At 40.1% G+C, this 21,621-nt stretch overlaps 1 protein-coding gene across 1 annotated transcript; it reads left to right on the plus strand.

The window, feature by feature from the left end:
- Nucleotides 1-314: 314 nt before the first annotated feature.
- tmem161b (transmembrane protein 161B) lies at nucleotides 315-16,773 on the plus strand. Its single transcript, XM_086031491.1, has 12 exons — nucleotides 315-596; nucleotides 5,242-5,345; nucleotides 6,172-6,252; nucleotides 7,878-7,975; nucleotides 8,102-8,258; nucleotides 10,888-11,039; nucleotides 11,121-11,181; nucleotides 11,253-11,393; nucleotides 11,615-11,728; nucleotides 12,448-12,622; nucleotides 13,844-13,940; nucleotides 14,893-16,773. Exons 1-12 carry the CDS (start codon nucleotides 594-596, stop codon nucleotides 15,168-15,170), a joined length of 1,461 nt encoding a protein of 486 aa, XP_085887617.1. The 5' UTR covers nucleotides 315-593; the 3' UTR covers nucleotides 15,171-16,773.
- Nucleotides 16,774-21,621: the final 4,848 nt, after the last annotated feature.

The following is a 21,621-nucleotide window of genomic DNA, read 5'->3' on the forward strand; positions in this document are numbered from 1 at the left end:
ATTTTAACTGAAGTCAAATACTGTACTGCTTAGGCGGTTCATAGAATGGCTAGATTGATTAGAATAGCATTTCAGTAAAAGAATACGCTTGGTCTAACATGCTTGTCAATAAAGTCAAAAAAAACATCGTTCCTTTGGTCCTTAAACTTAACTTAGCGCTCCGAGTAAAGCCTGTTCAAAATTTTACATTGCAACGCATTATCGAGTTATATATTGATGAACATACCAAATATTAATACTTTATTTAAATTTTAATTTGTTTATAAATAGAATACACCCATACAGAGATAACTCAAGGTGATTCCCTCACGGTGATTATGCAGGCATATTCTCAGACACCTGCTTACCCGGAGTTTCACCGTGACCTCTACCGCTGTTGAAAATACTTGGTAGCGGAGCTGCAATCATTCGGGTTGAATTTGTACGATGTAAAGCGCTCAGGTGGACGAGGTGACAATTCTGACTGAAAACAAATAATTCATTTTGTATCACAGCGTCGCAAGAAGGGCTTATGTGCTCCTCGCCGTGCCATCTCCGACTCGGAGTGCTCTGTGTTGTCGGCGTTGAGCCTGTTTCAGCTGCACTGCATCAACATGGTAAGTGTGACAGCAAGCTCAATGTGCTGTGCTCTTCCGTTATTTATTTTATTTGCGTTGTCAAATGTGATTTTGTGTCATCGGACGTTTATTCCGACTGCCTTGAATAGTGATCCCATTCAATCTATTTTGCAGCACTGCTATAGCATTAGTTTAGCTTCTTGCTTAGCTTACCGGTAGCTAACATTTGAAGTGCACTTGGTGTCGTTTCATTCTTTTACTGCACTTACTTGACAATGTCAACATTTTAAATAACCCTGACGTGCCTTGGTTTACTTCGAAGTTCCTTTCTGTTTTTTTCCCTGTTGGAGGCTTATGATATTGTGCAATGTAAGGAGTCCTTATTAGCGACAATGCTACCTGTTAGCTGACTTGTGAGCCTTTTAATGGCAGTGTAGGTGTCTGCATGTACCTGAATCATCTTGTTTGACCCCTGGATGCCCTTAGAGTGACTATGGTGTTGAATTGTATATTATGACTTTATGTATGAGTTAATAAATGGATCATATCGCAGCTGACATACATTGACATCTCATACTCAATAACCTAACATATTCTATAATCTTTACAGGTCAACTAAATATGACCTCAAACATTTTTTTGCTCAAGTTCATTTTAAAGTATAAGTACTTTTTTGCACAGCTTGCTAGTTTCTGTACTCTAATAAGGAGCTCATTGGCAAACCTTACTGCAAGTGGTCTGATCCATGAAAGAATCAGTACATTTCCCAGGGCGTACACTATTTATGCTTTCAGTGACTCATCCAGTCTCTGTGTCTTTGTTGCAATCTTCTGATAACAGTTCAAAAGCCAACTCGTAGCTTCATTCTAATTGGACCAGGAAATATATTCACTTATTGTGAATTTTGTCATTCATCAAATTGTGCATTCATCCTGTGAATTTAAAAGTTTAGAGGTCAAATTGAATTCACCTATAAAGGTTAGGAAGTTTCACCCAAAAGCCGAATATCCCCAAAACTTTAGTGTGTATACATATGATATTTAACATATGTCCATCCATCCATTATCTATAGTGCTTATCCTCATTAGGATCGCAGGTGAATTGGAGCATATCTCAGCTGACTTTGAGCGAGATGCAGTGGACAGCCCCAACTTGCCAACAGCCATATAGGGCACATATACAGACAAGTATTCACACTCATATTCGCACCTACGGAGAATTTGGAGCCTTCAAAGTAGGGCTGTGCAATTAATCGAAATTCAATTCCAATTACAATTATTACACTCCACGATTACAAAATTGGCATAATCGTAACAAAACGATTATTAATATGCATTTATATCTAATTTACACACAAATAAATCATACTTGAATTTATACATTTGCACCTTTGATTTTGTAATAACTAATTTTATAAGTTTTGTTTTAAACTTACATAATTATAGTGTTTGAAAGAAATTTGTTTGTTTTTATATTTTTTAAGTTTAAACATTTTCTTGTTTTGTACCAAAAAACAAATGATTATTCGAATAATCGTGATTTCAATTATTAGCAAAATAATCGTGATTAATATTTTTTTCGTAATTGAGCCGCCCTACTTCAAAGAACAGAACTTGCATGTTTTTGGAATGTGGCAGGAGGCTGAGGTTTGAATCTCCAACCTCACGACTGGAAAGCAGTTGCTGTTGTTTTGGATTACAAAAGCGAATTGGTCCACGTGTAGAGAAGTTTAGTGGTGGTTAGTCTGGATGTCCCAGGTCTGAATTTTATTTCAGGCCCTCCTATGTGGAGTTGGCATGTTCTCCCCCGTGCTTGCATTGGTTTTCTGGGGGATCTCTGGCTTCTTCTGACTTTGTAAAAATATGAGTTAGGTCAACTAAAGGCTCCATAGGTGTGACTGTAAAGGGTTGTTTCCCTGGCTGTCTACCTTTCCGCGTTGCTTAGCGCCCAGTGGCATCCTTCTTCTTGAGGAAGCAGCGCATAAGTCTGGAACAAAAGTGAGCACACTTGAAGGGGAAGTCAACCACCCCCAAAAGTCTTTGTAATAATATGTTCTATGAGGCTAAACTAGTGTAAATATAAACATGACATTGTGATTAATATTGCATTTGTGAAATATGAGTTAAGCAGCAAAATCCAGCCGTTTTTAACCATCACAGGAGGCGGCCATTTTGCCACTTGCTGTCGACTGAAAATGACATCATAGTTGCTCAGGTAACGACCAGTCATAGCTCACCTGTTTTCTGAAGCTGAGCCATGATTTTTTTCGCTACCTGAGCCCTGAGCAACTGTGATGTCATTTTCAGTCGACAGCAAGTGGCAAAATGGCTGCCCCCTGAGATGGACAAAAATGGGTGGATTTTACTGCTTAACTCATATTCCACAATCACAATGTGAATCAGAATGCCATGTTTTTGACTAGTGGGTCTGCATAGAACATATTCTTGTAAAAAATGTTTGGTTTGACTTCCTTTTTAAAGAGATTGAAAGTATTTTTAACTTGTTGAGGCATAAGTGCATACACTATACTTTGTGTATGTGGCACATGGCGGGTGCCATGGTCAGCAATCACATACAGCCTGCCCCCACACCACACTGGTGTTGACAAGTTCATCTTTGCACCCAACAAAACTCAAAACAGCTCACCATGTTTGAAGTCGCTGTCGTATTTTCCATAATGTCCCCTTTGAATTGTTTCTTCATTTTACAATAAGAGAAGGGCTTGAACACGCACGCATCAAAAAAAAAAAAAAAAAAAAGATAAATAAATAAAAGGTTCAATAAGGTTCCGAGCTCAGCATCATGGGTAGAAACCCCCCCCTGCCTCGCTCCCCACAGATTTCAATTGGTTGTCTGGTGGAGGGGGTCAAGCAGTACGGGCAAGATAAGAGAAACCGTGCTGGCTCAATTTCCTCAAGGTGCGAGATCCTTGCAGGTTTCCTATGACGAATGGTCAGCGGCACCCACCTAACCAACTTGAGGTGGTGGGCTTTTGACCCATATAACACACAGTGGGATGATGTGAGCTGGGGGTCTTGAGCCACAGACATTATGTTTGGCCACCATTCAGTCACCTCTGAGCAAAGATAATTGCCACGTTATTGGCACTTTCTCTCCTCTCGACTTGAAGAAGTAGTATTGACGTGTGGTTTTGGAGCTTAGACCAGGTGAAATGTGCATGAGCCCCGTGACCGATTTCAAATGTAGGTCTAGTGTGCTGCTCTGGCCTGTCATTCACATCCCCTTCCTTTTGTCTTGGCTGACGTGGGTTTAATTGCCCTTGAAGCAAATCATGCTAATTTTAATGCGGGATTGTATGTAGCATGTGCGTCATGTACAAACTTGGAATGTGCAGTTAGCCGTATTTATTTACGATACAAGTTTTTGTATGGGACAGCAAATACAAGAGGTTGGACTGAAATAGCAGAAAGTTTGGATCTAGAAGTAGAACAACAGTCAAGTTTATTTTGATTAGAGAATGATTGTGATGTTGTTTGGCTGCAGTTTCCATTGGAGTAGAATTACAAGCCTAAGTGTGAATGCACATTTATTTTATTATCAATTTAATGTTTTTTTGTTTGTTGTTGTATTTTGCAGTGATGAGGATTTTTTTTTCATATATATAACTGAAATTCATCGCATCATGGTTATAATGTTGTCTGGTCGATGCATACGGGAATTTAAGATATACTGTGCCCAAAACATTTGGGTCACCACAAGCTTAGTTTTTATGTTGACTCTTTCTCACTGCATTCATTATGACATTGTAAACCAGCAAATAGAAGGAGGGAAGCATTTAGAATAATTGTACAATTTCCACAAAATCTAGAGGGAGGCAGACAAGGGAGAGTAAAATACATGGTGAGAATCTGGAAAAAGGTGCAGGAATGTGTCAAATTTGAGTCACTGAGCTACAATAGAATCATAATTGCACCGCCCTGGTCTGTTTGTCATCCACCATGAACTGGAAAGTAGCCTGAACCTTTGGAACAAATGTTTAAAAATATGACTCTCTATGATTTATATATTTTTTTTAAACGAAAATTTCACTCACAATTCAGCCTTGGTGAAAGGCAGCATTCCACAAGGTGACATTCTGCTTGTACATAATAATCTTTTCTTATTATGCCATAGCATTGATAAAACACAAATCTAATGACCGTTTCCATAGTACTGTATCTGTGGAGTAGTAGCACTTAGCACTTAGCCATTAGAGGACTTATGTTCAGGTGATGTGAATTCTTTGTGTACCTACAGTAGCCGTGCCAGCTTTCTATTCTCTTAGAAGGCCGATATAGTTACAGATTCAATGAAAACAAAATAGTCGGACCATATACTTTTCTACTGTGGTAAAACAAATCATGTTTTGAATTCTTCATCAAGACTGTGGTGGGTACTTTTTCAACACTATGCTGTATAATACCGTCGCTGTCTTGTGAAAAACACTCATCTCCAATTTTGGAAACTTTTTTTAATTTTCACTTTATTGCGATGTCTGTAACGCGGAAACATGACTCAAGTAAAAATAATCAAATGAAAAAAAATGGAGATAAGTGTTTTTCACATGACAGCGACGATATGCTGCTATGATAGGCTATGCTACCGAAATCATGAATCACTTCACCTACTTAAAGTGAAATGTTATTTCCATTTAAATGCCACTTAAACCTTTCTGTTTTCACAGGGTGTGATCGGTGTGCAGCTGGTGGTTACCATGGTAATGGCCAGTGTGATACAAAAAATCATACCTCATTATTCCTTTGCAAGATGGCTACTTTGCAGTGGCAGGTAATTCACTCTGTCACACACAGCTTTGTTTGTTTGTTTTTCAGTTGGATACCTTTTCTTGAATTATAAAAAAACAAAACAAAAAAAAAAAAACGTTTTGGGATTAATAATAGATATGAAAGTGAGGAAAACAGTTTGGATAGAAGAAGGCGAAGAGTGACAAAAATAATGAAGTGATCCCAGAGAAGGCTGCATAACATAAAATAAAAGGTTATCTTTTCAAATTGGCACCACAAATGTTTTTTAGCAAGCAAGATTTTGAAACATTTAATAATTCATATTAATGTTGATGTAACATAAAAACATTTTGGAATTAAAAAGGTTTTACATTGCTTTTATAATTCACTTTTATATCATTAAAAAAACAAGCTGCAGCTACCGTATGTATTCATGTGTTCTAAAAAAATGGGCTTCTTAATTAGAGATAACTGTGGTTTTAACAAGCCCTTATTTCCAGTGTTGGCCTGTAAAGGGTGTAGTACTTTAATTTTTCCACAATCCCTTCTTAAATGTGTATCAGAGGAACAATAAAAAGCTTTATGGAACACTTTTGCTATATGGAGATTTCACAAACGTTTCAGAGCTGCTCAAAATGCATTAAGTTAAATTAATTCAAGATAGACTTTGCAATGAAGAGCATTTCTGTCTTTCAAGTTGTTGCCCGATTTTAAATGAAAGTGAGCACAAAAGAGAAATGTTGTGGAAGCCCAGATCATATTATCAACTCTTTTCTACATCACAATAAACTCACAAAAATATTCCTTGTATGGTTAACTGCATCATCCTTATTCCTCTCACTTGTCCCATATTGCTCTCGTTTTGCTAGTCTGCGGTGGTATCAGCACCCGACGGAAGATGAGTTGAGGAACCTTGCTGGGAAACAGAAGGGACAAAAGAGAAAAGACAGGTATGTGCGTATGGCGAAGATCTGTCGTAGCCTAAATATGCTATTCAGTGGAAGCTACCCTCTCACCCCAGTCGAAAGAGAACGTGTGATAGCTGGAGACCATCATGTTGGCGAAGAGATCACATTAAAGCCTTTTCATGTCATGTTTAAGGTGGTGTCAACTTTAGTAGACGTCGCCATGAAATGAGGTGATGGAGGAGCGTTGCCTCATATGCCCAAAATATTTCTACCTCCTCCCACCTTGCTAATCGACCAGTATGAAATGATAATATGAGGCATTTACTTCCGTATACACTGCGCCATGTGATGTTATCACGGATATGATGGAAATTTCTACAAAAAACAAAACCCAAATAAAAGTCAAACACTTTGACAGTCAGACTAGAAGTAGGGGAGAGCAGTTTGTGCTGAGCTACATTGTCTTGTCTTTCCTCGTTTTCGTCTAGCATTTTGTCCAAACATTAGTCGGTATTTCATATTGCTCATCCGCCAACCTTGCACATTTTGAGGAGCCACTGTAGTCCCATTAAAGCACACTGAACTTGGTCTGCACACTCCCCCATGGACAACTCTTTAGAAGACTATTTCTGCTATACCTGAACGCTACCCTTTGGAGAATGCCAACGACTCCTAGTTGCTCATTGACACGGTTTCTCCAGGTTACTTTGAAACACAACTGCCCTAAACTAACAATTAGCACTAATCTGTGCTGTGGAAACCTGAAAAAGTGAAACATTTCATGGTGCAGTCCCCTTTTGAAACTTCTGTTTGTGTGGCTGGCCCTCAGTCAAGACCTGAGCTGATAACTTATCCAAGTGGACCAATTTTATTTTGTTGACCTTGACAAGGTTGTTGATTTTAGTCAAATTGGTGTTTCTGAGATGATATGAAACCCTGTCAGATCAAAATGAGTGGTGTTTTATACTGTGATGGTTTAAGGCAACTCTGAATTCAAAAACATTTGCCGAAGACAGTGTTGTCTTCAGTGGATGTTGAAGCATAGGTTGAACACATGAATTTAGTGCATTTTCCTGCGTCCTTTTATTTCTTAATAGGAATTTAAATTGAAGTCAGTACTGGAAGTTAATCCTCAAAGGGCGTGGGGGTGGGTTCCAAATAGTCCTTTTCTCTGACCCTGTATGAGGCAGGTTGGTGTTCCGCGGCACCACAGGTTCAGTAATCCCCCGAAAGAAAAAGATGGACCACTGTCTTTTCGCTAGCTCATGCCATCCAGCTCAGTTTCCATTGTTGGCTCGCTGACTCCCTCAGTGGGATCAAGCTGAGCCCCTTTTTTTGCTGTCAGGTGCCTCGGAGAAGAAATGTGTCTCGGCTGTGTTTTGGCCCGGGACACTTACAGTGGCATTGTCCTGTGAATGTAGCGCCCACACTGGGCTGAACAAACACAGGCGAGAACTGAGGAGGCCCATCAGATAGGTCCTCATGCTCAAAGAGTAGCGCTCCCTTACCTGCTGTGAGTGTCTTAGTTCTGCCTGTAGACCGCAGTTTAGAAAGAAATAAGTACTCTCTTTCCATGTGTGTAAGTTTATATGTATGACTAATTTTGGAGTAGAAAAATTCAGTGTATTGTAGAATTCGATTTGACTGATTTTGATTCTTTACGCCAGGAAGTACAACGGTCACATAGACAACAAGCCGCTAACGGTACCCAAGGACATCGATCTTCAACTCGAGACAAAATACATCACTGAAGTCGACACATTAGGTACAAACGTGTTTTCTCCAACGTTTTATGTTTTTGTTTGTGCCAGCGTTTTCGATACACTGTTGGTTGTGCTTTCTAAATATAGATATCATTTGAAAAATCAATTCCCTTTTTCTATGCCCTCAGCATTGCACTACTTCCCAGAGTTCCAGTGGCTGGTTGATTTCACAGTAGCGGCCACTGTGGTCTATCTAATAACGGAGCTCTACTACAGTGTTGCCCAACCCTCAGGAGAGATGAACATCAGTGTGGTCTGGTCCATGCTAGTGCTCGCCTTTGTCGTGTATCCTTCAATCAGTCCTTGCGTGGTGTCACGTCAAATGCTCTCTCAATTGACAACGTTGCATGCTGTATTGGAATCTCATAAATGCTGCGCTGTGAGTCATATGGAAACCAAAGACCATTTGAAAGCTTGTGCTTTATGTCCCCAGTCTTTCAAAATGACAGCAGAAGGTCATTTTTAAAAGCAGCTTCTACAAATCCCTCGAGTTGCTTCTCAGACTGTGAGCAGCTGTAAGAAGAGAAAACTATCATGGCATTCCTATGACAGCGTTGAACAATAACCTTTATTATCAGATGGAAGTTGTCCCTGCCAGTGACATGAAAAAGAAAGGCTTTATTTCCTCAAATTGCGGCCCTAGTGTGTCTCAATTAGTCATCGGGTGTCATCCGCTTGAAGAAATAAACACCTTACTTTACAATCAATAAATAAAACATGAAAAACAATAATAGATGCTATTGATTTTTCTGATGTGAAATTTGGTGCCTTGGCTCAGTGAAGGTTGGGAAACACTTGTTTGGTATTAAAAAAAAAAAAGTGTTACTAAAATTCTTATTGTATGCCCTTTGACCGCCGCTCTGGCTGCATTGAGCAAATGTATGTGTAACTACATACATAGCCTGATGTCATAGCAGTGCAACAGCATGAAATTCAGCAAAGTCTCATGCAAATTTCTAAACACGAAACTCAAGCTGCTTTGACCTTTTCCCCTTCATAACCCAAAGCAAAGGCATATTTGTCATTACTGTGATGGTGGTTAAAGATGTTTTAGAACATAGCGTGAACAGAAATGGACACAATGTCAACTCCCTTATTCATTCTAACTTAAATCCCTCCTATATTAAATGCCACCGTTAAGTGATTTCTTTGTCTGCCAAATCATTTCAGCATGATTGTGTAGATCCAAGCAGCAGCCGAGGCTCTAAATGTGGCCATCTCGTACTAGGCTTGACTGCCAGCACCTTTATGGTCCACAGCTCCCTGCTATTTGGCCACGCTGAATGATGGCCTAATAATATGCATTATCCGTGCCGCCAACTACAGGAATCAATCTTTTCCAGTGCTCCTGGTCAACCTCGGCTCGCCGCGGTCAGATGGTGTGTCATTTCCTGGCTACGTCAAAGATTGGAGACCTAAATTTCCCAGCGCAGCACCTGACAAGGAATAGACCAAGGATCAGATGACATGGGACTATGTGTCAGTTTTTCGTGGTGGAGGACCCAAACGCAGGAGGCAAAATGGTGTGCAATATAAAGTATTGAATTTAAAACAAAAGGCAAACAAGGTGCTGGGATAATACCAAACCAACGAAAAATGTAGAAGTACAAAAAACTACAAGGACCAAAACAAACTAAACAAACACTAGGACTATGACTAGGACTGGACGGGACTTGACTTTGACAAGACAAACCAAAACGAACCAACAAGGACTGAAAAAAAGCGGGCAACTAAATACAGACAAGTTGACGATACAACGAGGAACACCTCGACAAGACAGGGTAGGAGGAAGCTGGTTGGCTAACACAAGGGACCGGGGATGACAAGCACAGGTGGACTCAATAACTTAACGAGAGACAAACAAAGGAACACAAGGAAAAACATAAAACTGCAGTCAAAAACCAAACTCAAAACACAGACCATAACACTATGAATATGAGGGAGCGAGTTTCTTCAATATATGTGCTAATGGAGCACTTGATTTTCAGTTTTCCTGTTTCATTTGTGATGACAATGTTTGAGACTATCTGGAATTAAAGTCTACACACACCTGTTCAAATGCAAGGTTTTTTGATGTAAAAATATGAAACCAAGGTAAATCATTTCAGAAGCATTTTCATCATTATTGAGGCCTTTAGCCTGTACAAATCGATTGAGAGAAAAAAAAGATTCTTGTCAATATCAATCAAGATCATTACTTTTACACCGTAGCAAGCATACATCCCCATTCATAAGAGGTGTGCACACTTGTGCAACCACATTGTTTCAGTTATTTACCGTATTTTTTTTTACCCTCACAAATATTTTTCTTGTTGATGGAATTGTACAGGTCAACGGGTGACATTAATGGTTGAAAAACTTTAGAATTATCTTGCGTTCTTGTTGCATGTCACAAAAAATGGTGTTTGAATAGGGGTGTGTAGACTTTTGTATACCAACTGTACATGAGGTGTGTGTAATATGTTGTTGCCCTTGTCACATAGATTAGTCATTTGTCTCATTATCACACAGGATAGTTCTGTGCCATTTCAGCGTACAGTCACATATTGCACTGCACTGCACATGCTATATTTTCTTTTTTCTTTTTTTCCCACAGGTCATACCTAATCTTTCTCACTTGTAATCTCAACATTTGCTATTAGAAGAAAAAAAAAAATCTGTTTTGATGACTTACATTTTTTTCCCCTCTTTCCGTCATTTGATGTCACAAAATCAGAAGTTCCTTTTCCCCATCAAGGCACGACATGGAACTAGGTGGTTGGAAGAGAAAAAAAAGACTGAAAGAAAAGTGTAAATGTTGTGGAAAAACAGCAAAGCAGGATGTCAGGACTTCATCAACAAAATCATTTTTTTTATGTATCAAATACTTGAAATGTACCACTGGAGACACGTTTCCTTGACTGCGCCCCATCAGTAAGATTCTCTTCTCTCTGACGACTCACTATTTTAAGCTGGAGGAAGGAGGCGAGCGCTCCCTCTGCATAACGTTCGGCTTCTTCTTCTTTGTCAAAGCCATGGCCATTCTCATCGTGACTGAGAACTACCTGGAATTTGGTCTGGAAACCGGTGAATGCTGCTCCACTCTTTGCAATGCTCAACCCTCATCTTTTGTCAGTCTCAAGTTGATCTGTTTGTCTTCATTCGAAGGTTTTGCCAACTTCTCTGATAGCGCACTCCAGTTCCTGGAACACCAGGGCTTGGAGTCGCAGTAAGTTTCTTTTCAATGACTCTTCAGAAACTCTTCCTGGTTCGCGGTCATCTCTTTTCTCTTCTTGACAGGGGTCCCATTTCAAAACTTACCTTCAAGCTAATCCTCGCCTTCCTCTGCGCCCTGATTGGAGCCTTTTTAACCTTCCCAGGTCTGCGATTGGCCCAGATGCACCTCGATGCCCTCAATGTGACCACAGCCAAATTTACACAGTGAGGCATAATATTTCATTGTTTAGGTTTTCTTTTCTTTTTTTTTTTTTTTTTTTTTTATGAAGAAAAAAATATATATTACTCAATATAAGTCGTCCATTTTTCTGACAAATGACCTTAAAATTCAGGTTAGGCTTATCCTCTAAATGGCTATTTGACAGTTTTTTAATACATATTCTGTACATTAACTGGCAATTTTCTTTCTGTCTCGCTCGCTGAAGAACTTTGCTTCATATCAATTTCCTGTCCCCACTCATCATGGTCCTGCTGTGGGTGAAGCCCATTACCAAGGACTATCTAATGAACCCCACCCTGGGAAAGGACAGCTTGCCTTTGTGAGTAAACCACATTCAAGTTTACCTATCGACTTTGTTCTCAAACGTACAGCATGTTGCCTTATAAGCCTATAACTCATTCACTGCCAGACATTTTCAGACCCTCTTTTACCCTAACGTTTGAAATTAAAAAAAAAATGTATATAAGTTCCTGGGATTGAATGGCTGGACTGTGAAAAGACAAATAAATTCATCTTTGGCAGTGAACCGATTTTTGTAGACCATAATTTAGGCTAGTAAACATTTACTACACAAAAGCCTGCAGGCCCTGCAGGTTGTCGAGCAGCTTTTGCTGCTATAACAGCTTCCACTCATCTGGGAGGATGTTCCACTAGGTTTTGAAATGTCTGTAAATCCAGAAGAACATTCATCCACACAAAACTCATCCAACCATGTCTTTAGGGCCATTGAGTTTGTGTTGAACCATAACAGGGCAGTCCGAAGCACAGAATTATCCAAATTATTTTAATGTACAATGAAAATCAAGACTCATATTAGCAGAAATTCTGTAGTTGAATAAGAGTTGTCTCAAGACTAGTGTCCATGTAGTTGCGGTGACTGAACAGTTCCTCCAGAGTGCAAAATCCACTTTCCCCCATTGCGCCAACTTTATTCCCCCCGTGGCACGCAGTCCAAATGATGGAATGATGTAGCGGCAACAGAGAAAAGCTGCCATCCGTCTCGTTCTTATGTGACTCAGCGCACTGTCTCCGTGTCAGGATGGCTGAGCAGACGTACGACACTCTGCGGTTATGGACCATCATACTGATGTGTGCGCTGCGGCTGGCGATGATGAGGCATCATTTGCAGGCCTACCTCAACCTGGCGCAGAAGGCCGTGGAGCAGATGAAGAAGGAGGCGGGGCGAATAAGTACCGTCGACCTGCAGAAGATGGTGATTGACATCATTTGCGTCATAATGCTTATGTATTCCAAACGCAGGGCTGTCAAACTAGCTTTCATCGCGGGCCACGTTATAAGGTTACTGAAAAAAAAAAAAAAAAAAAAGAATTCCCTTCGGCACATACCTTGGTTTTAAGAGCACGATTTGTTTCACATTGGGCACAGTAAGTGAACAGAAACCGTGAGCCGTCTTTGGTATTTGTTTGACCACCTGTAGGCACGCTAACGCTCGTAGCTGATTGCAAATGTTCACAGAGCTCTCATAAATGTGGTTTCGTATTGGAGGTATTGCCTCCTCGAGCAGCTACTCTTTGGAAGCACATTTTGCGCATCCTCCCTCTACCAGCCACGATACCTGAACAATTGCCAAAAGAGCAGCCTTTTTCTGCAAGGCGAAAAGTCGTAGGGCTCACTGACTGCTCGCACCATCAATGGTAGAGGGAGGGGGAGGGTTACTTTGCATGCTCCGACGACCCAAAAAAAAAAAAAAAAACGGCTCTTATCACTGATGGAAAGTTTTAGCGCCTTTTAAATGATGACTTTTTAAAACGGTAGTAATCTTGAAACTGGAACAGGTCCATCCCGAGTCCACAGTGGCGTCCCATTGGCCGTGTAACGGTGCAAGTGAGACGGTGTGACTACAGTACCTGATTAAGAGACAATATCCATACTTTTTAAGCCGCAGTTATTGCTGATCAATCAAAATGAGACAAAATAATGAGAAATTGTCAATGATGAATTATACAATGGCTGGAACTGGCTTCATTAGTATCCAAGCTGTATGTTTTAACATGACATAAAACGGGAATTTATTTATTTATTTTAATTGTTACATGCAAGCCCGTTTAGACCAGTTTAAAAAAAAAAAAAAGTATAATAAAACTACGAAATTAAAAAAAAATTAATTAAAAAAAATAAAAGTATAGAATGTGTTGTTTATACAAAAAGTGAAAAAAAACAGGAATAGTACAAGTTAGAATTTTCTTTAATTTACTTGCTATTTTTTGTACTTTTCCTGCTTTTTCCTTTTGTTTGTTTTTTTCACAGGGGGAAAGGTTTAAATAAAGAAGGAAACGTAAACAATCAAGTCATCTTTTTTTATATGGTGGAAATGGATTTTCATATCTTGATATACTTTCTCATTAAGAATGGTTGATTATTTTGTTGCTGACTGTACATCAATACACCCCATCACCCTTTTGTTGTCTCCCAGGTCGCACGTGTTTTTTACTACTTGTGTGTAATCGCACTACAGTATGTGGCACCGCTGGTGATGCTGCTGCATACAACTTTGCTGCTAAAAACCTTAGGTGAGTCTTCTTGATGACTGTCCTAATAAGACACATGCGCATTTGACTCGACCCAATACAAGACCTACATACCAACTTTATGGAAAAACGTCTAAAGTGTTTGTGCTTCGAAAAGAAAAGCAATTTCCAACTTATCCCAAAACCAGACACACCTTTATTTGTTATTTTTAGATGATTTGGTTGTGTGATAAAAGCAAACCTAAGAATACATTCCATGTAAACGCTGACGCTGCCGAGTTGAAATGGCAAACGGATGGAAAATCTGCATTAGTGTGACATTCTGATTATCATGCACACAAGTAAAAATGGGGGGGCATCATAAATGTACCTGTATATCAAATCAATATTCTTCATTGAAGTAAACAAAAAACAGCATTTTTTTTGTTAGCTGTTTATAATAATGGAAAATAGCTCTGTATTATAGAAAAACATAAAAGAGAATGAAAATAATCAGCTTTTCTGAAGTGTACTTGGAGTACAAACCTGTACTTTTGTGTGTGCTTTTCAAGTGGGCATGGAGTAGTGAGTGATGTCATGGTAGGCGTCTAGACCCAAGCAGTGACTTGATGTAGTTACACATGCCTGTTTTCATTTTTCTATCCCTGTTTTGGGGCTGTGTGAAAAAGTGCAAGTTTGGGGGACAACATCCACATGAGTGCTGGAATTTGTATTTGAGAATTTTGGGAATTTGCGTTTTTGCCATGACTATTTATTCATGCATGCCCCAAAAGAAGACATACTTAACCAAAGGATTAAAAGAAAAGCTACAGTGGATCTAAAGTCTACACACCCCTCTTCAATGATGGGTGATATAAAAAAAACAACAGAGGCCAAAACAAATCATTTCAAAATTGCTCCAGCATGTGCATGACCTACAGTAGAACCTTTACAACTCAATCAAATGCAATCCCTGAGCCCCGCTTTGATGTAACGTGTGACTTCTTGATGTCAGGTGGACACTCGTGGGGTTTCCATTTTGAAGAAGAGCTGCCTTGCACACATCAGATGGACACTGTGCCGGGGGATGCGCCAATAGCACCCCCAGTGGTGGAGGCGGCAGCGCGGGCCTCCGTCGCCCAGCTGTCTGTAGCCTTGGGGGGCCTGAAGACCGTTTTCAGCCCGCTTCTTTTCCGGGGCCTCTTCTCTTTCTTCACATGGTGGATCGCCGCCTGCCTCTTCTCCACCTCCCTCTTTGGCCTCTTCTACCATCAGTATCTCATGGCGGCATAAAGCAAGGGCCCAGCATCTCGCCGCACTGACTCACCATATCATCTGAACTATTGGTTCGACTCCCAGTGCTTCCTCCAACAGATGAAAACTCTGTGTTTTTTTGCATTCACTTCTTTTTATTCACTTCACAAGATTTCTTACATTTAGTAACCATCACAAACATGTGACTGACTGAGTAACAATGGAGGTGTTTTTTTATTTTTGTCAACTCGTTTGGTCAAATACTGTATCTCACGCTGGACACGGTTACGCAAACGCAGCGGTTTTTAGATTTTTGTTTTTTCTTAATTTGTCCTCAGTTATTCACATGAAAATATTACTGAATTTGGAGGTAACTTGTTGGGTATACGCACCTAAAAAGCCACTGAAACAAGCTTGGGTAAAAACTGTCAATGCTGACAGGCAAAGTGTTTCAAAGAGTCTTAAAGTGATGGAGCAAGAGGGAGGAGCCAATCAGCGAAGAAGGTTTCTGTGTGTGTGCGTGCATGCGTGCGAGAGACACAACCGCGACTGAGGAACGAGACTTTAGCTCGTTCAGAGACGATTGTTTAAATGTGTCCAAATGAAGTTCAAGTTGAAGACGTTCCAGAATATGTCGAAACAGGCAGCGTAACCTCTTGTTTTTTTGTTGTTGTTGTTTTTTTAACTGAGCCATTTTGAAACAAGTGCGGAGCTCCCTCCGAGCAACTGTGACTGTTTTAAAAGGGAGGGCTCCGCTCGTGTGTGCTGTTGCATGCACGGCGTCGCGATTAGGACAAAATGTGTCGGCTACTGTTTGTTGATGCGAAAATGCCTTTTGTGTTTTCTTTTGCTTGATTGTTTTTCTAACTCCAATCGCTTTTTTTTTCTTTTGAGTTTTTCTAACAAATCAAGTTGATTGCATCAATGGTGCCAAGTGTTCCCTCGTTCCCATGTCTGTCACAAACCACATCCCCACCTTAAGGGCCTTACAAGTTCATGAAGAATTGTGCGTGTGTGTGTTTTTGTACGTGCAAAACAAGACCGAAGTGTATCTCTTTATTAATCTAATACCGATGTCCACACTTTTCAACAAAGCAGGGTGCAAAGTCCACAACTATTGTGCCATCTTAGTTCTTTGCTACATTTGTTACGTGGAACGTTTAAGTTCAGTTTTCCAATGGGAGACAAGTTGCATCTTAACACATTCTTACTTTGACAAAATGGGAAACAATGAATGTATCAAGCCTGCCCACACTTCCTTTTAGCCGTTCTGCCACAAACTTAATGTGCTCACACCATTTTATTTGTCCTAATGACTGTTTTTTATTGATTTTTTTGTTGTTGTTGTATTTATTAAAAATGTCTAGGCCTGTAAACATGTATTATTTTAACACAAGATCTGGCTTGGTGACTTGAATCAGTTTTGTACATGTTATGACATTTTTTTTTTTTTTTTAAGTGAGGCCTGTTCATTTGGGAAGTAGCTGGGATACTTTCAGGATTCACTTTTCTTTAATCCACTACCACTAAAAGTTTTGCTTTTATTCCATTTCATGGATTCACAAAGTAATGTACTGACATTGCTCCTTCATGTATTTATTTTGGCATCGAAATTTGTCTTTGAATAAATTATGTTTCTTTACTTTGTGGGTGCATTTTCATCTTTAGCACTTGTGTATGACAAATAGTTGAAAATGGAAATAAAAAAACAATGTGAGGAATCCAACCCGGTTTTGCCTGGGTCAGGGTTAACTCTGTGGTGGTTCACAATGTCTTGTGCACATATAAAGATGCACTTCTTAAAGCACTACTGCATTCACATATCTCCATTGTGCCACGACCCCCCCCCCCCTTCCCCCCCTCAATGACTTTCATACCTCAATAAGAGTGTTACTACTCCAGTTATGATATGTGTCCTTGTGTAAACTGCAATTAAGACAGTCAGTAGCCGTCAATTTAGCTTGTTTTGTTTCTGTGTCCTTGCAGGAAAAATTGGGGGTAGAAATGGCAAATGCTTCCAAAAGTCCTCTTAGCGTAAGCTTTCTTCTGGGAATTACATCAGGCCACATAATACAGGCCTCAAGTGCCATTGTCGAGCCGAGTGGCCAAACTGGGCCAGTGCATTCATTGGTAGGTACAGATCAATACAAGATTATAAGCTTTTCAAAGACTAGACTCGTGAAGAGGTTTCTCTATTCACTTGCTTTAGCTTACTCCATTTATTGGGCGATTTCAAACCTAAATAGTTGTTCATGAGAGATTGTGTATAGAGTCCTCAAATTTCATGATCAAATTAAATATCCACTTGTCAGGTGTATCGACTACAATAATGCCTCATTCTTGGCTGTTGATATTTTTCAGGTTAGAATCAATATTACTTTTATTGCCATTCAATAAAGCGTGTCCTTGCCCAAACAAGCACTTATTGAGGCTGTCAGTGGCCACTCAAATGTAACGCTTTCTATTGGAAATTCAATCAACACGATTAGCAACTGGGCAGTTTGTCATATGCTGCCGTAAAAAAAAAAAATCTTGAGTGTGATACCTTGTTTGCTAGTGGAAAATACGACACTTTTATTTTGAGGGTAAATCGGCCTAGTATATCCGGAAATTAGAGATATTTGTTACAGTGCCAAAAAATTTCAAACATTTAATTCCATCACAGCTTCCTTTGTTGGGGTGAAGTCGGAGGAATGCAAACAGCACAATACAGTATACAATAGTATGCCAGATGTTTACATAAGAAACATGTTTCATGTTTCAACTTTTTGTCATGCATGCTCGCAGTCTGGTCACATGAAGCATCGCTAGTTCCTCCTGGAAAATTGTACGAGATTCAATGACTCTGCGACACTGGTGAGGATAAGCTGTTTGGAAAATGGATGGATGAATGTAAATGGTTAGAATTGAAAAGTGAAGTACCACTGAACTGAAGTGGACATAGGCAGTGATTCTTCGGTGAGGGTTAGATATGGTTAGGGCAGGTTTTAGGGTAAACATTAGGGGTATGCGTTAGTGATTATTTGAATTAGCTACTGTATATTATGCTGTGTGTAATCCATCATCAACCACTGCACTGATATGTGCAGATGACATTTATTAAAATATAGTGATGATAGAAAATGAGATTGCCGAATCTAATACTGAGATGAATATTTGTTATCCTGCTGTTGTTCTCACGATGAACCTTCTTTACAGCAACCAACAGAGTGGAGTGCCCCCTGGTGCCACCAAACGAGTGTGACATATCATGCAAGAGGGCGCATGCATGCGTGTGTGTTTGTGTGTTCGCAAGTTGTTACTGGCATCCAATCAGTGAGCACTTCTGCATTGTGCTCACAAATCGATTCGACGACTTGGCATTGAATGCAATTGGTCCGAGACGAAGGTCTCTCCTCTTCACCGTTGTTGCCCTCCTTTCAAGTCCCAAATGATGATGAGGAACAAGAGCGTGAGGACAGCACGAATGAGACGAGCATCCAGGAGCCCTTTGATACGGACTGCTGCCGAATATTATATTAGTGTCACTCACAAGGGTCTTGACTGACACTTGATTTTAAAGACAACTGGGAGCAAAGCACAATTGTCTTCATCTTTTTTTTTTTCCTTGTGTATGAATAGAAGAGGAGTCATCCAGTGCTCTCACTAAGAACAACTTCGACAAGAAAATAGTCAAAGAATAAAGTAAAGATTTAGTGAATTAAAAAAAATACGCGGCACTACTCAAAATGCTCGAATTTTGTGATATAACGAAAAAAAAAGATTGGAAGTAAAAATAAACAAATGAGACACTGTGGGGGTCGTAGTCCGACCCTGCTGATTCCTTTGAACATTGAATTGTCTTTTATGCTGTGGATGCTCTCTGCAGACCATGACTTGTACATTAAAATGTCCCACCAAAGATGTCACGAAAAGCCTACTAGAACAACTGAACTCTATTTTGGGGTTTCAGAGGCATTTTAAACGGTGGCTTGGGCTGACTTTTTTTTTTTTTCCTATTTTAACATGAGTTTGAATATGAGTGGTTAATAATTGTGAACACAGCCACACCCCCACTTGTAAGCGGGTGTGCACAAACCATCCATCCATCCATTCATTATCTATACCGCTTATCGTCACAGGGGTCCCGGGGAGTGCTGGATCCTATCCCAGCAGTCTTCGGGCAGTAGGCGGGGGACACCCTGAATTGGTTGCCAGCCAGTCGCAGGGCACACAGAGACAAACAAACATCCGCACTCACAATTACACCTAGGGGCAATTTAGAGTGTCCAATTAACCTACCAAGCATGTTTTTGGAATGTGGGAGGAAACCGGAGTGTGTGCACAACCACATTATCTCATTTTTTATCCTAAGTTTTTTTTTGTTTAATTTAGATGGACAGGTTATAGGTCACACACACACGCACACACACGCATATATATATATATATATATTAATGAATATACAATTAATGAATATAGATTCACGTCTGAATTTGCGTTATGTAGTGTTAACTGAGTTCAGTGTGTGGCAAACATGATCCCGTCGAGACAATGACTTTCCCATTGGCTTTTGTGTGAGAGGATCACACACCCGTGACCTCTTGACAGCCAACAGGCGACGTCCGCACCGTACGCTGACCAGCAACGAGGGCGGCGGGTCACTGGCGTCATCTCAAATGAGTCCTGAGACATTTGGGAGGGGGGCCTTCAGTTTGGTTGAACATGCATACTGTAGCTCGGGTGGTATGCTGGGGACACACTAGACACTGAAGAATGTCTGAGAACCTTTTTTTTTTTTTTTCCTTTTACCCTGCGATATTTCGGTCTACAATAGAAAATGTAGCAGACTTTCATCATTATCAATTTAGCTCCTAATGAAAGGAGAGAATTATCTATCACTTTTACCACATTAGTGAATATAACATAAAATGTGCGGTTCCTTTTGAAGGCATTTCCTTTATTCTTGCGACAAAAAGACTATTATCCGGCGTTGGCGGCCGCATATTAAGCAAGAAAAGCAAGCATCAGTCATCGTGCACAATGCATAGCTGCTTTAAATGACGGCATTATCTCTGATGGCACAGAGGGAAACAGACTCAGGGTGGAGAGGAGGTAGGATGTTTTAAATAAAGAAGACGTGATGTGGGGGTAGAAAAAGACAACCCTTCAACTTGAAGAGTTTCCTGTCCAAATTACGACAGGGGGGCCATTTGCAGCCCGCCAAAATGTTGTACTGGATACTATATGATCATCGGCCTGCAGCCTCACACCAGCCGTGGTGATAAACAGTGCTACAAATATCATGACCTCAAGTGTGATTTTGCTTTTATACAGCAGTTCTACAAGTGACATTTATTAATTAACACGAATAAGTAACAACAAAGTGATAGAATGATTTGTTAATTCAATTCGTTTTTAAGCTCTCAAATAGTTCCACATTGAGCATTATTGCCAATTGGTTTATTGACAAGTGTCCCACGTGCCTGAATGTAAAAGCTACGATCAACACAACACACAGGGGCCACCAATGAGCATTAAAATTGACTTTTTTAAATGAAAACAACCAGCAAAGTGATCAAGATTAACACTTGATTGCACACGTTACATTGCTGAATGCTGCCATTTTGTCAAAACGCAGATTTATGATTCCCTACTGTTGCAGCAATATTATACAGCAAACTAGCCCGCTCAGCCTTGTTTCTGACAGTTGTAAAAAATAATGCACGCAATTAAGGATGAACGTGGCATTTGAAATCATACACCTGTCCAGTTTCTTTAGGTCAGGGATGGGCAACTTTTAAATGATGGAGAGGGCCACAAATTTTCATCAGTGCTACTGGGGGGTTCACATAGGAACATGCAATTCATATCCAGATGCCTGACAAAAATATCATTTTAAAAATAGACAAAATATGTGGTGGCCCGCGAATAGTGATACTCTGCATATACGTAAAGTACGGCCACAAACTTCCCAAGACAATACTAAACTATTTTCCTTGTCTCTCTTGACAGAAAGCAGTTTTTCCAAATTGAAAATTATAGAGTGCATATAAAAACATATCATTGCTTATCATATAAAAACATATCATTGCTTATCATATCTTCCCATACAGCGATGGATTGGTTGAGTTTTTAATAAATTAAAGGTGAAGAATCTTTGTTTATTGTTTATTGTTTATTCAGTACGCAGCCCCTGAGAAAAAAAAAGTTTGAACACCCCAGCAGGAGATCCTGTCAGATTTCTTTCCAACATCATTTCTTTTCATCATCATCAAGTCACAGTGGCTTCCGAACCCGCCCATCAGAGGGTCTGTCCAGGTCTCTGTGTTGTCAAAGTGTGTGTTTTGTTGCATATCCGGGGTTGCAATTGCCGAGGCACGCGGGCACACAAACGCACGGCTTTCACCACTGCCTGGCATTTCAGAGTGAAACAGGCGTCCTCATTGACACAACGGTGGGGGTGGAAGGGCTGACATCCAGATAAAAGAGGACTCCCCCCACCTCTCTG

Source organism: Filicampus tigris, chromosome 5 (genome assembly GCF_054856515.1).
Source record: "Filicampus tigris isolate MCC_2025a chromosome 5, RoL_Ftig_1.0, whole genome shotgun sequence".
NCBI classification, from domain to species: Eukaryota; Metazoa; Chordata; class Actinopteri; order Syngnathiformes; family Syngnathidae; genus Filicampus; species Filicampus tigris.

Bases quoted from the DNA above. Each gene is read 5' to 3' on its own strand.
- tmem161b (XM_086031491.1), top strand. The intron at 8,259-10,887 runs GTATCCTTCAAT...GCGCCCCATCAG, and splicing joins CTAGTGCTCGCCTTTGTCGT to TAAGATTCTCTTCTCTCTGA. The intron at 13,941-14,892 runs GTGAGTCTTCTT...TCTTGATGTCAG, and splicing joins TTTGCTGCTAAAAACCTTAG to GTGGACACTCGTGGGGTTTC.